Raw genomic sequence first — 12,967 nt, 5'->3', positions numbered from 1 at the left:
TCGGCTCGGCGCGCGTCACCTCGTTTCCCCCCCCCCGTGTGCTCTGTGCAGCGCCCTCTGTGTCCAGGAGTGGTACTGCAGCGTGAATGCGAGACCGCGGCCAATAAAATGTGACCACGGAGCCTTTTATTTCAGCGGCGGGCTGGCTGCGGGGAGGGGGGGGGGGGGGGGGTGGCTGCAGGTCTCCATGCAGGAATCTCTAATCCACAGCGCCCTCTAGGTTCAGAAGTGGGGCACTGCAGTTTGAGGGAATAAAGGGAAGACCCTTTAGGTGTGTCTATTAAAACGGCAGTAAAGGTTGTTTATGGGAGACGTTGTGGACTGACTCTTCAGCGGGGGGGGGGGTGGATTAAGATCAGTGGGCAGGACAGCGAAGCCGCTGGGTATGGTGTTTTGGGGGTGGTGGGGGGGCACGGGGGGGTGTTAAACGGCTCTTGATGGGCTGTCGTTCCCTGCCTGCTTCTCATCAGCGCTGTGGTGTCGCACGGTGACAGGCTTATCGCTGGGGCGTCCCGTCGTGGGCGGTGCCGCTCCTCCTCACCGCGTCTGTTCACCGAGCGCGGGTCTGCAGCAGTGTTTCCCTCTTATTTTTTTTTTTTACTGTGCATTCCTAAATTTCATAAATCAGTTTCTAATTTTATTTTCTCCACGTGTGCTCAGCTGGCAGCGTGCGGTCGCTGTGTCACACTGTGCTCTGCTCTGCTCGGCTCTGTGCATTAATGCGTCTGTGGCTAGGGTTTGACCGAGAGCATTGCAATATATTTATGCATCAGTGAGTAGATGGAGTATTGACCGTTTCTCTTTCCCTCTCCCCCCCCCCTCCCCACTCTCTCACTCCCTCTCTTTCTCCCTCTCTCCCACCCTCCCATCCTCTCCCTCCATCTCTCCCCCTTTCTCTCTCTCCCCCTCCCTCTCTCCCTCCTTTCCCCTCTCTCCCTCCCTCCCTCCCTCTCTCCCTCTCTCTCCTGCCCTCTCTCCGCACCCCCCCCCCCCCCCCCGCGCGCAGGCTTCCACCTCAGCGGCACGGTGACGGAGCCCGCCTCCCAGGCCGAGCCGGAGACCACCCACAAGGTGGCCATCAGCTTCGACCGCTGCAAGATCACCTCGGTGACCTGCGGCTGCGGCAACCGCGACATCTTCTACTGCGCCCACGTGGTGGCGCTGTCGCTCTACCGCATCCGCAAGCCGGAGCAGGTCAAGCTGCGGCTGCCCATCTCCGAGACGCTCTTCCAGATGAACCGCGACCAGCTGCAGAAGTTCGTGCAGTACCTCATCACCGCGCACCACACCGAGGTGCTGCCCACCGCCCAGAAGCTGGCCGACGAGATCCTGTCCTCCAACTCGGAGATCAACCAGGTCCACGGTGAGCACCCGGGCGGTTCCGCGGGGGGGGTGAGGAGGGTGGGGAGGGTGGGGAGGGCTGGGCGTTTCCACGGTGAGCTCCCGGCCGATTCCGTGGGGCGGTGGGGAGGTCTGGGGTTTCCATGGTGAGCACCCGTGCCCGATTCGGCAGGGGCCTGGGTTGTATCTGCATGCAGGCTGTGCTCGGCGCTAAGCAGGGAGCGGTAGCGGGAAGGCGCTTCACTGTCTTCACTGTCTCGCGAGCGCCGGCGGGCGGCAGCGGAGGCGCTAAAGGTCAACAGAGCCGAGCCTCTCGGTTTTATCACCTGCCAGCCTGGAGCCGCCGCTGTGAGAACATCACACGCTAACGCGCTGTCACACACGTGCTCAAACGCGCTTGCACACTCACACTCACACACACACACACACACACACCCCCTCTCTCACACACACACACACACACACACACACACATTCACACTCACTCACTTACACCCACTTGAGGACGCACACACTCACACACACCCCCACACACCCCCTCTCTCTCTCACACACACACAGGCAGGATTAGCTGTAAGGTGTGCTGCGCTGTGGCAGAGTGCTGATTGCCTTTCCCTATCCGCGCGGAGGCTTCAAACGCGGCGTTTGATGGCCGTGTCTCCCAGGCTTCGGCGCGCTTTGCATTTCATTTCTGAAGGTCGGGGAGGAGAAGGAGCCGAGCGGCTGCTCCCAGCGGCTGCTCCCAGCAGCCTCTTTACAGACGCCCTCGTTCCGGGGAAGGACGGGGGTCTGCTTTAGAGATGCCAGCTTTACAGGGAAGGACAGGGGTCTGCTTTAGAGATGCCAGCTTTACAGGGAAGGACAGGGGTCTGCTTTAGAAATGCCAACATTCTGGGGAAGGACGGGGTTCTGCTGCAGCCAGGGAAGGACAGGAGTCTGCTTTAGAAACACCCTCATTTCGGGGAAGGGCAGGGGTCTGCTTTAGAGATGCCGGCTTTATAGGGAGGACAGGGGTCTGCTTTAGAGACACCCTGGTTTCAGGAAAGGACAGGGGTCTGCTTTAGAAATGCCAGCGTTCTGGGGAAGGACGGGGGCCTGCTTTAGAAATGCCCTCATACCGGGGAAGGACGGGGGTCTGCTGCTGCTGTCCAGCCACCTCTCCCCCCCCTTCAGTTGACCCGCCCTCCTTTAGAGCAGCCAGCCCACCGCTGGCCGCACCACGCAGACGGAGCACGCTGAACTGCTAGCTTCCTTCATAATGTGCCGCTGGGTTTGTTAGAATAGGGGCGGTGTGCTGGATGAAGCCGGGGTTGTTAAATGGTGAAGAATGGGGGAGGTGTGCTGGCAAAGCTTCAGTCGCCGGGCTAACAAGTAGGAACTGGGCAGATCAAAAGACCCCCTGGCAACTAATGGAAGAGCCTCCGGTATCAACCCTCATGCCAATTCCTTTCTGAAGGCCCATCTTATGAATGATAATTCAATTCTCTATTGGGCCCCATTAAATTTATGATAATAAACCCCTCATTCATTTCATGTTTATGTTCAAACAAACTCCTATCTTTTGTTATTATTGTTATTATTATCTTTGACCAATAAATCCGGTTAGTTACTCCTGGTAGAATGTAGAAGGTGTGAAGGATGAAGGTCAGAAGAAAGACCTTTGGAAGATAGCCCACAGGAAGGAAGCCTTACCTGTAATTCCAACTAGAACATTCTACTGGAAGCCTTACCTGTCTGCTATTGGAACATTCTACTGGAAGCCTTACCTGTCTGCTATTGGAACATTCTACTGGAAGCCTTACCTGTAACTGATACTGGAACATTCTACTGGAAGCCTTACCTGTCTGCTATTGGAACATTCTACTGGAAGCCTTACCTGTCTGCTATTGGAACATTCTACTGGAAGCCTTACCTGTCTGCTATTGGAATATTCTACTGGAAGCCTTACCTGTAATGGCTGCTGGTTTATCAGTGCAGCACTGCAGGGTTAAGGACAGTAGAGCTGTGGACTGCAGTGCACGCAGACCAGCTGCAGTCCCCCACCTTCTGCATGAAACAATCGTATCGCCTTTCCTCTGAAGCGACGGCTCCACATGCTAATGGGTTGCATTTGCGAGCACTTATCGTGTTTTCTTTAGACCGCGGCGTGTCATTTCGTAATCGCCAGCGCGCACGTTTGCACGCTACGCGCCGATGATAACCTCCTGAAGCTGTACCGTATTATTGCCCCTCTAAGTCCATCCAAGCCTATTAAGATATTATCTTCATTATCGCGATGAAGACCTGAGTATCTCTCTCTCTCTCTCTCTGTCTCACACACGCATACACACACTCGCGCACACACACACACACATACACACACACACACAGGCAAACAACAAGCGGTTCCAAGGACAGTGCAGCGTTGCAATGCGCTGCATTAATGCACCGCAGTCAATCTCTCCTGGAATATGCATGACTCTAATAAACCTGTTCTAAAGGTCGTCAGTTTTGAGCCTTTGTTGGAATTCATTGTGAATATTTGTCTGCTCCTGATCTCGGAATTGGGTTCTGCTGTTGAAAATGTGCTGATGTCCAGCGTTCTCTTAAAGGGGGGGGGGGGGGAGGGAGGCAACTTAAAAAGGCTTTTCATATCAGCACTATTGTAAGACCTTTCCGAGCCAAAGCGATTCCTCTTAATGCATTCCTGCCTCCTTTTGAAATGACAAAGTGACAGCATTATCCCTGCCGAAGCCTGTGGATGTGCTTTTCAAAAACTGTTCTTTTAATATTTCCTGTTTTTGTTTTCATATTTTCGGTTTTGTACGGCATGTATTATTGGAGGTCATCACCGATACATCTGTACAAAGCCACTGTGAGATCCTGTACTTACTGATTTATGGTTAGTCCTGCTAATGTTTTGGAAATTTTATTTTGAAATCAGTTGGTCTTCAAGGAGAATATCCTTACAGAAGTGGTGTCTTTCATTGTGGTCGTCTGCGTGTACCTGTAAGGATTATGCTGTATGTATGTGCTGCACGTGTGCTTCTTGCGTTTTTCTGACGTGGCGTGTTTGTTTTGCGGCTCCCAGGGGCCCCGGACCCCACGGCGGGGGCCAGTATCGACGACGACAACTGCTGGCACCTGGATGAGGAGCAGGTGCGGGAGCAGGTGAAGCAGTTCCTGTCGCAGGGCGGATACTACGGCTCGGGCAAGCAGCTCAACTCCATGTTCGCCAAGGTGAGCGGACGCGTGACATCACAGCCCGGCCGCGTGACATCACGGCCCGGCCACGTGACATCACAGCCCGGCCACGTGACCTCACAGCCCGGCCACGTGACATCACGGCCCGGCCTGCTCCCGCTCCTCCTCTCCTCATCCGTCTCTCGCGATTTCAGACAGTCGCCAGACCATGTTAACCTCCAGGCCTGTGATCCAGCTGTGTTTAATGAGATTGCCTTGCATTTTCTTGTAATTATTGTTCATTTCCTTATAAAATTTACTATTTTTACCAAGAAGAGAAAGGGATGTGCATCTGAAGAGAAGGCCTTGTATAAATTTTTTATTGTAACATAGTGAGCTACTGCACTCCTATAAGGAAACATTTTGTGCTTCAGATTCTTATCGCAAGGACAGGTAGTTTCTCAAGGTCGCACAGTGTTAAGTCTGACACATTTTTAAATATTCCTTCGCTCTGGTTGTGAGGAGTCTAAATGAGTCACGCGGTTAAAGGCGGCAGCGATCCGGTTTTGGAGTATCCCCGCTTTGCGCGTGTCGTCATGGTGACCCTGGTGTCCGCCCCCCCGCAGGTGCGGGAGATGCTCCGGATGCGGGACTCGAACGGCGCGCGGATGCTCACCCTCATCACGGAGCAGTTCATGGCCGACCCGCGCCTCTCCCTCTGGAGGCAGCAGGGCACGGGCATGACCGACAAGTGCAGGCAGCTGTGGGACGAGCTGGGTAAGCCCCGCCCCCCGTCCCGCCCCCCTGTCACACCCCCTGCCCCGCCCCTCCGCCTGCTTCACACAGCTTCACCTATGAATATTCATGGGCAGCCAGGCCACGGGGGTAGTTTTGATTTGCATGCTCGCCGGCTGCAGTTCTGCACGTATATGGATGGTGATTAATATCAGGACCGTGCAGATATAAAGGTCTCGCTGCTGGTGTGTATTTACGAGCGCCTGCCTTTGAGTTTCACAGTAGCGGGAGCTGACAGGAAGTGGTTTGAGCCCAGTTCAGACCAAAACTTTTGCGACGCAGCGAAACCATTTTAGAATGTTGCAGAACGACGGGGAGTTGCGGAACTCCCCGTCACACAGCAGCTGATGCGAGCACCTGCCATCACAGGTGATTCCACTTGGCGAGTTTTAGAATGTTCCGCGGAGTTGCCAGTTGCAGCTTGTCTCGCTGTAAATCTTTGGTCTGAACTAGGCTTAAGGAGAGAGATGTCCTGGGCACTGAGTAAAGCCTCTCTACCTGCACTCGCTATAGAAAGGGCAGATTAGCCTCTCTATAGGCACAAACCCACTCTGCCTACTAGCGCCCGTGCAGCCAAGGCTAAGCTCTCTGATACATCGGGGATTTCTGGAGAAAGGAAACTGGGGCCTTTGGCTTCGCCCTGGCCTGTTCTCACGTTAACCGCCCCGGCGAATGGAAAGCTTCCTCCGGAGCGTGACGCGAGCAGACGGAAAAGCTTCGCCGGAACGTCCCCCCCCGCCCCCACCCCAGCCCACCCTGTGCGCGGGTGGGAAAAAAACGCCGGGTGATGGCGCCAGATAGCGAGGGGGGGCGTCGGGGAACGGCGGGCGAGCTCTGCGGAGCCGTACCCGCCGAAGGGCTGCCAGCGCTGCCCGGCGCGGCTCCTAACCAGACCGTCGCTAAATCAGATTCTAAGCGGCGGAGAGGTGGAGCGCCTGCTGCCAGGCCGTCTGTTACCTGGAGAGCCCACCGCCGCCGTCGGCCAGCCCGCTCCCGTACGCCCTGGCACCGACCCGCCCCGGGCCTCCCAAATACCGCAGCGCACCCTACCCCGCTACCCACCCGCCGGTCTGCCAAATACCTCCGCACGCCCACCCCGCTGCCGTTGGGTGGAAAACATTAGTTCAGCGGTGCTACTGAGCTCCATCCTGTACTGGTTTGGGATATTTATAGCGTACCGTTGGTGTGAGATTAAAGCAGGATGACCTCACCAACGACACTACGCAGCTCTCCCACTTTAAAATACCTTTGCGTGTGCCTTTAATATGGAGTGTATGTATCGAGCCACTGCTGCATTCTGGTTTGCTGATCTGTGTGGAGTGGGTGCGGCTTGCTGACTTGTGGGCGGGCTTTGGTGCCTCTGCAGGTGCATTGTGGGTGTGCATCGTGCTGAACCCGCACTGCAAGAGCGAGGAGAAGAGCGGCTGGCTGCGGCAGCTCAAGAAGTGGAGCGACATGGACGTGTGCCCCCTGGAGGACGGGAACTACGGCAGCGAGCTGCCCAACATCACCAACGCCCTGCCCCAGAGCAACCTCAACCAGGGTCAGCCTCTCTCTCTCTTACACTAACCCAACACCACCAACACACTAACCCAACATTACTAACGCCCTGCCCCAGAGCAACCTCAACCAGGGTCAGTCTCTCTCTCTTACACTAACCCAACACCACCAACGCCCTGCCCCAGAGCAACCTCAACCAGGGTCAGCCTCTCTCTGTCTTACACTAACCCAACACCACCAACACACTAACCCAACACCACCAACACCCTGCCCCAGAGCAACCTCAACCAGGGTCAGTCTCTCTCTCTCTTACACTAACCCAACACCACCAACACACTAACCCAACACCACCAACGCCCTGCCCCAGAGCAACCTCAACCAGGGTCAGTCTCTCTCTCTCTTACACTAACCCAACACCACCAACACACTAACCCAACACCACCAACGCCCTGCCCCAGAGCAACCTCAACCAGGGTCAGCCTCTCTCTCTTACACTAACCCAACACCACCAACACACTAACCCAACATCACCAACGCCCTGCCCCAGAGCAACCTCAACCAGGGTCAGTCTCTCTCTCTCTTACACTAACCCAACACCACCAACACACTAACCCAACATCACCAATGCCCTGCCCCAGAGCAACCTCAACCAGGGTCAGTCTCTTACATAACCCTAACCCAACTTCACTGCTATATACTCATATCCCTGTTCCTCATTCACACCTGTATCCCTGTTCACTGGTCTGTTTCTATGTCCGAGCAATCAGAACTTTCCCCTGTAAATCGGCCATTTTACCATGTGATGTACTCAGTTCGGATGTGTTCTCTTTCATAACAATGAGAGTACTGGAGCTCTATCAGTTAGGCCTGCGATTAACCACCTCATGTTAAAAACATGCGGGAGGTGTGATACTCGACAGTTGCCCTGTATGACAGAGATCATCAGGCTCTGCTCTGCAGCAAACCCCATCCTGCCTGAAATTAGCCTGTAGCCAAAGCGTCCCCTGCCGATACGCCCGCCATTACCGTACCCCTGCGCTAGCTGTAAGTGGGAGGCTTCGCTCTAATAGGCGGTAAGTGCCCCGTTTCCCGGGCGCCGAAGGAAATCCGTTGACGGAGGCGGCGGCGGCAGCGGCACGGGCGGCGGCCATGGCGGCGGCGGCGGCGGTCGGAAGGGCCCGCCGATCCGCCGCTCTGCCTCCATCTGCCGCGCTCTAATTGGCCTGCGGTGGATACCCCGGGCCGACCGGGGGGGGGGAGTTAGAGGAGGGGAGGGGCCGTCGCCTCCTCGTCAGCTCGCTCTTCTGGGGGCAATTAGCCGCGTGTGAAGGTGCCCCCCGCTCCCACGCGGGCCGGGCCCGGGGAAGGGAGAGGGGCGCAACCGCAGCAGATGACGCCCCCCCAAATTGAGTGGGTGTGAGGGGGGAGGTGGTGGTGATGGGGGGGGGCACACTGGTTTGCGGAGGGAACGCTGTTGTGAGGCTGGCAGTGTTTTGAGAGATTTTTGCTCACACGCAGGTACACACACACACAACACAGCAGCACTGTCACCAACATTTTAGTTGTGGGGAAAACAAACTGAAGCAGCATGACAACGGTTGTTCTATTGATCATGATGTTGACCGTGATGTTGATGTCGACAGCGTTGCAGAGGGTTGGTCTTTGGTTTGTGAAATGTCATGAGACGTTGACTGGACGTTGGCGTAGCGTTGCGTGGTGGTTGTTTATTGGTTCTGTAACGTGGATGTGGAGTCTGACCGCAGTTCCCCCCCCTGCCCCCCCCCAGACTCGCTGGCCCGGCCCAGGAGGACGGTGTTCACTCGGGCCATGGAGGCCTGTGACCTGCACTGGCAGGACAGCCACCTGCAGAGGATCATCAGCAGCGACTTCTACATGTCCCCCTCCTACCAGAGAGAGGGGGAGAGCCTGCTCTTCAACCCGCAGGGCCTGCCGCTGTGGCTGGGTGAGGAACCGCTAACACGCTAATATACACACAGACACACACACACACACACACACACACACATGCACTCGTACACACATACGCAGACACACGCGCACACACACACACACACGCACTCGTACACACATACACACACACACACACCCACACACACGCTCACACACACACACACACACACACACACACGTGCACACAGGCTCATTCGCACACAGGCAGTGTAGTTTACACAGAGAGCGACGGTCACAGGTGCGTTTCAGTCACAGGTGCAGCCTGTGCCCGTGGAGCGCGACTCACGTTTCCTGCAACACCTCCCTGTCCTCTCAGATCACGTGCCCACTGCGTGCGCGCGCGTGGACGCGCTCCGTTCCCACGGCTACCCCCGCGAGGCGCTGCGCCTGGCCGTGGCCATCATCAACACCCTGCGGCTGCAGCAGCAGCGCCAGCTGGACATCTACAAGCACCAGAAGAAAGGTGAGGACCCCTGCTAGAGTGCCCCCCGTCTGCCTGGGTGTTAAATTACACTTGAATTAAAATAATTTTTAATTTCACAGATCATGTTTAATTTTTTAGATCATGTTACAGTTTTTTTCCATTGCTCGCCTAAATGCCCTCCGTCGTACGAAGTGCTCTTTTGTGGCCGAGATGTCTTTGCATGTTTTGAAGAGTGTACAAGGTCAGGGAATTTTAATGGGGGGAACGGGGGGGGGCGGGGGGGCGAAGAGTCCGGGAGGACGAAGGCGCGAAATGATTACCGCCACCTCCTCGCTCTCCCGCGGTCCCGCCGTTTAACCTTTTCCCAGGATGCCCCCGAGGGTCGGCTGCCGCTGCCTCGGCCCACGTCTGCATAATTGACATTAAAAAAGCAAAATATCCTGACATTTGCGCGATTTCTTATCTGACATTCTGCTATTTGTGCATTTGGGGGCAATTTCAATCTTCTGATCCCTGATAGTCTCCATTCATTTCGCCTGAATATTTTACAATATAGAACACCAGTTGTGAACGTATGAAATTCGGTCACATGAAGCACTGTGGCGTGAATGAATAGTCTGGGGAAAATAGACTAGTGCTTATTGTTGCAGGCTTATTTACTTCCTCTGTCTTAGGAGTGTGTACTCCTTTGCTCTGTGTAAGGCATTTAGAAGCTGCCTGGCTACATTGAGCATGTGCGTGTGTAACGTATTTTAGCTACATTGTGATTGTTAATGCGCTTGTGCAATGTATTCCTAATGGTTTGTGTTAGCGTGCACGTTAGCCTAAACGGCGGGTTGTCCGTGGTTACAGAGCTGCTGCAGAGGGGCGTGACTACCACCACCAATCTGGAGGGCTGGGTGGGCCACCCCCTGGACCCCATTGGCTGCCTCTTCGGCACCCTGACGGAGACCTGTCGCGTGGACGATGACAGCGCCATGGACACCGGAGGTACGGGGACGGGGTTGTTTGTGCTGTTTCGGCTCTCGGCCGGAAGGTCAAAGTTGAGACTCCTGCGGTCGCTAAGGGCAACGGGTCCAGCCGGCGGTCCCTTCGACCGTCCGCCCAGAAAGCGGCCCCTCCCCTGCTCCAGAGCGGGACGGCCACAGTCTGTATGTCAGGGACAGAAAATGTAGGCGCGGTTCTGCCAACCCCGGAGCCTTCGACGTGACGAGCCGGTCGGCATTTAGAATTCCGCGCGCGCTCCTCCCTCGTTGACCAGAGAGCCGGGGTTCGGCGTTCCTTTTGTTGGGCGCGCACAGCGGAAGCATTGTGCCCCAGGACAATGCGGGCGGGTGGTACAGGAGCGGGCGCGATGGCGCGTGCGGACGGCACCCGCACAGAGTCCTGGCCTGCTGCCCGGCCGGCCTACTGACTGCGTGACCTCATCGCACAGCTGGAAACATCTGGCTCTGTGGGGCCGGGCTGGGTTCCGTTATCAGCCTAAACTGTGGCCTAAAATATGGCGGGTATCGCAAATCAAAAGTTCCCTCCTCCCTCAGTGTCCACTGAACAGGCTCTAACACAGTCTGAAAACACAGCACCACGTCCTATAGACCAATCAAGGGTCTGAACACTCAGCACTGCATCCCTTCGACCAATCAACCGGCTGAATACTCAGCACGGCATCCCCTAGACCAATCAACACAGTCTGAATACACAGCACTACATCTCTTAGCCCAATCAACAGTCTAAACCCATAGACCAAGCCAAGCATATGGCCTTGAATCTGTTTTCCTTACAGTGATTGTGGTCTAACACCCACCTCTGCACCCACCCACCACCCACACACACGCACACGCACCCCCACACACACGGCCTGTTTTGAAATGGTTTTTTTAATATGTTTATTTTCCATGGCGATAAAGCCGGGGCCCTGATCCTCCTCCTAATAAACAGGATTGCAGTGGATAATTTTCCGGGGGGATTTGAGTGTGGGGTAAGAACCCGCCGCAGCAGATGTTGGTGTTTTTCATGCCGACCGCGGGCGGCCATCTTCCTCATCCTCGCTCGTCTTCAGCGCCTGCATCTGGACACAAAGAATTTGTGGGGAGGGGGGAAGGGGGGAGGGGGCTGCCCCTGGCTCTTTATAAATCTCACCGTCTTTGTGGGAGTGTGAAACTATTACTGAGGGGAATTACACAGCGTTATTGTGGGTTGGGATATGTAGTCCTTTATGTTACCGGCTCTGTTCTACCACCCTTACATTACAGGCCAACAATGCGTGTCGCTAAAAATAAGCACTGCTACAATGAGTCTCCCTGCATGAATATGGGAGTAATTAAAGCGCCCTTTCAGTAATATTTTGCAGGATTAGAATCGTAAGTCGGCAGGCTTGGATTCGAGTCAAAGGGAAGCGTTGGAGTGTTCCACAACTGCTCCGCACTGGTTGTCATTTCGTTGTTCGTGAGAAAACAAGAGTGTAGGAATACGTGAGAACAGGCCGTTCAGCCCATCTAGACCCGCTAATTATGCCCTCTAAGTCTGGGGCGGGTGTCCGTTCTTATCCCAGAAGGACTGGTGTGGGTGCAGGTTTTTTTGTTCTAGCCCAGCTCTAAGACACCTGACTCTACTTTTCCTGATTGAAGACCATGTCTGTGTAATTAGTTGAATCGGGTGTCACGGTGCCGGTCTAAAACAGAAACCTGCACCCACACCGGCCCTTTTTAGACAAAATTGGACACCCCTGAACTAGTGCGTCCTCCATTCTGGACTTGGAATGAAGGAGTTTAACCCTTTAAGGTGTAGGATCACAGATATGTGATTAGAACGTTCTTAGCTGAACATTCTAATGCTGATGTAACAATCACTACTGGACTTCTAGAACTAAAGTTCTAAGAATTTAGAAAAAACATTCCAGAAAACCTACTGTTCAAAGTGTTAACCTCTCCACTCTTGTCCGTGCTTCCGGCAGATTCCGGGGAGCCCAAGCCGCCGGTGTACCACCACGTGCCCGTGTGGGGCAGCCCGGACGGCGGGGAGTCCTACCTGGCGCTGGCCCTGGAGGTGGCGCTGATGGGCATGGGGCAGCAGCGGGTGATGCCCGAGGGGCTGTACGCCCAGGACAAGGTGTGCCGGAACGAGGAGCAGATCATCGCCCGGCTGCAGGAGATGGAGCTGGACGACCTGCTGGTCCAGGCGCTGCGCAAGCAGGCCGTCCTGCTGCTGGAAGGTAAGGGGCCGCCTTTCCGTCTGTCCGTCTTACTCTCTCTCTCCCGCTTTCCTCGTCTGACCCCGCCCCCTGGGCCCAAGCCACACCCCCTCGACCACAGCACCGCCCCTGGCCTCATCTTTACGCGCCATTGCGCTACCAGAACCCACATGGCTCCAGGAATGTTTTTTTGTTGTTGTTAAATCCCTTGAGGTTGCACCTGAGCTTGTTTTCCGAGTGTCCTTTCAGCGCCCCCTTCAGGCCACAGAGAGGCCAGAGATGATGAGAGCCTGTTTCTGTGAATAAGAAGAGTAGCGTGTTCCCGCAACCCTCTGTCCTGCCCCTCAGTCCACTCAGTGTGTTTGGCCCACAGGACAAGTGCTTTAATTGTTTGTGTGTCTGTGTCTGTGTGCGTGTGTGTGTGTGTGTGTGTGTGTGTGTGTGTGTGTGTCTGTGTGTACCTGCAGGAGGCCCATTCAGCGGGCTGGGCGAGATCATTCACAGGGAGAGCGTCCCCATGCACACCTTCGCCAAGTACCTGTTCTCCGCCCTGCTGCCGCACGACACCGACCTGGCCTACAAGC

At 55.4% G+C, this 12,967-nt stretch overlaps 1 protein-coding gene across 1 annotated transcript in view; it reads left to right on the top strand.

Annotated features, from left to right (window-relative positions):
• Window positions 1-12,967, top strand: part of zswim5 (zinc finger, SWIM-type containing 5) — a 47,516-nt gene that overhangs the window by 27,174 nt on the left and 7,375 nt on the right. The window contains exons 2-10 of the mRNA XM_035423502.1: window positions 1,007-1,363; window positions 4,412-4,560; window positions 5,130-5,280; window positions 6,665-6,841; window positions 8,585-8,761; window positions 9,086-9,232; window positions 10,046-10,183; window positions 12,147-12,404; window positions 12,851-12,967. The exon at window positions 12,851-12,967 is cut by the window's right edge and continues 19 nt beyond it. Coding sequence (XP_035279393.1) covers window positions 1,007-1,363; window positions 4,412-4,560; window positions 5,130-5,280; window positions 6,665-6,841; window positions 8,585-8,761; window positions 9,086-9,232; window positions 10,046-10,183; window positions 12,147-12,404; window positions 12,851-12,967 — 1,671 coding nt within the window. The remainder of the gene's footprint in view (window positions 1-1,006; window positions 1,364-4,411; window positions 4,561-5,129; window positions 5,281-6,664; window positions 6,842-8,584; window positions 8,762-9,085; window positions 9,233-10,045; window positions 10,184-12,146; window positions 12,405-12,850) is intronic.

The sequence above is a fragment of the Anguilla anguilla genome, chromosome 6 (assembly GCF_013347855.1).
Source record: "Anguilla anguilla isolate fAngAng1 chromosome 6, fAngAng1.pri, whole genome shotgun sequence".
Taxonomy (NCBI): Eukaryota; Metazoa; Chordata; class Actinopteri; order Anguilliformes; family Anguillidae; genus Anguilla; species Anguilla anguilla.
The sequence above is the reverse complement of the archived record's forward strand: the minus strand, read 5'-3'. Positions and strand labels throughout refer to the sequence as shown.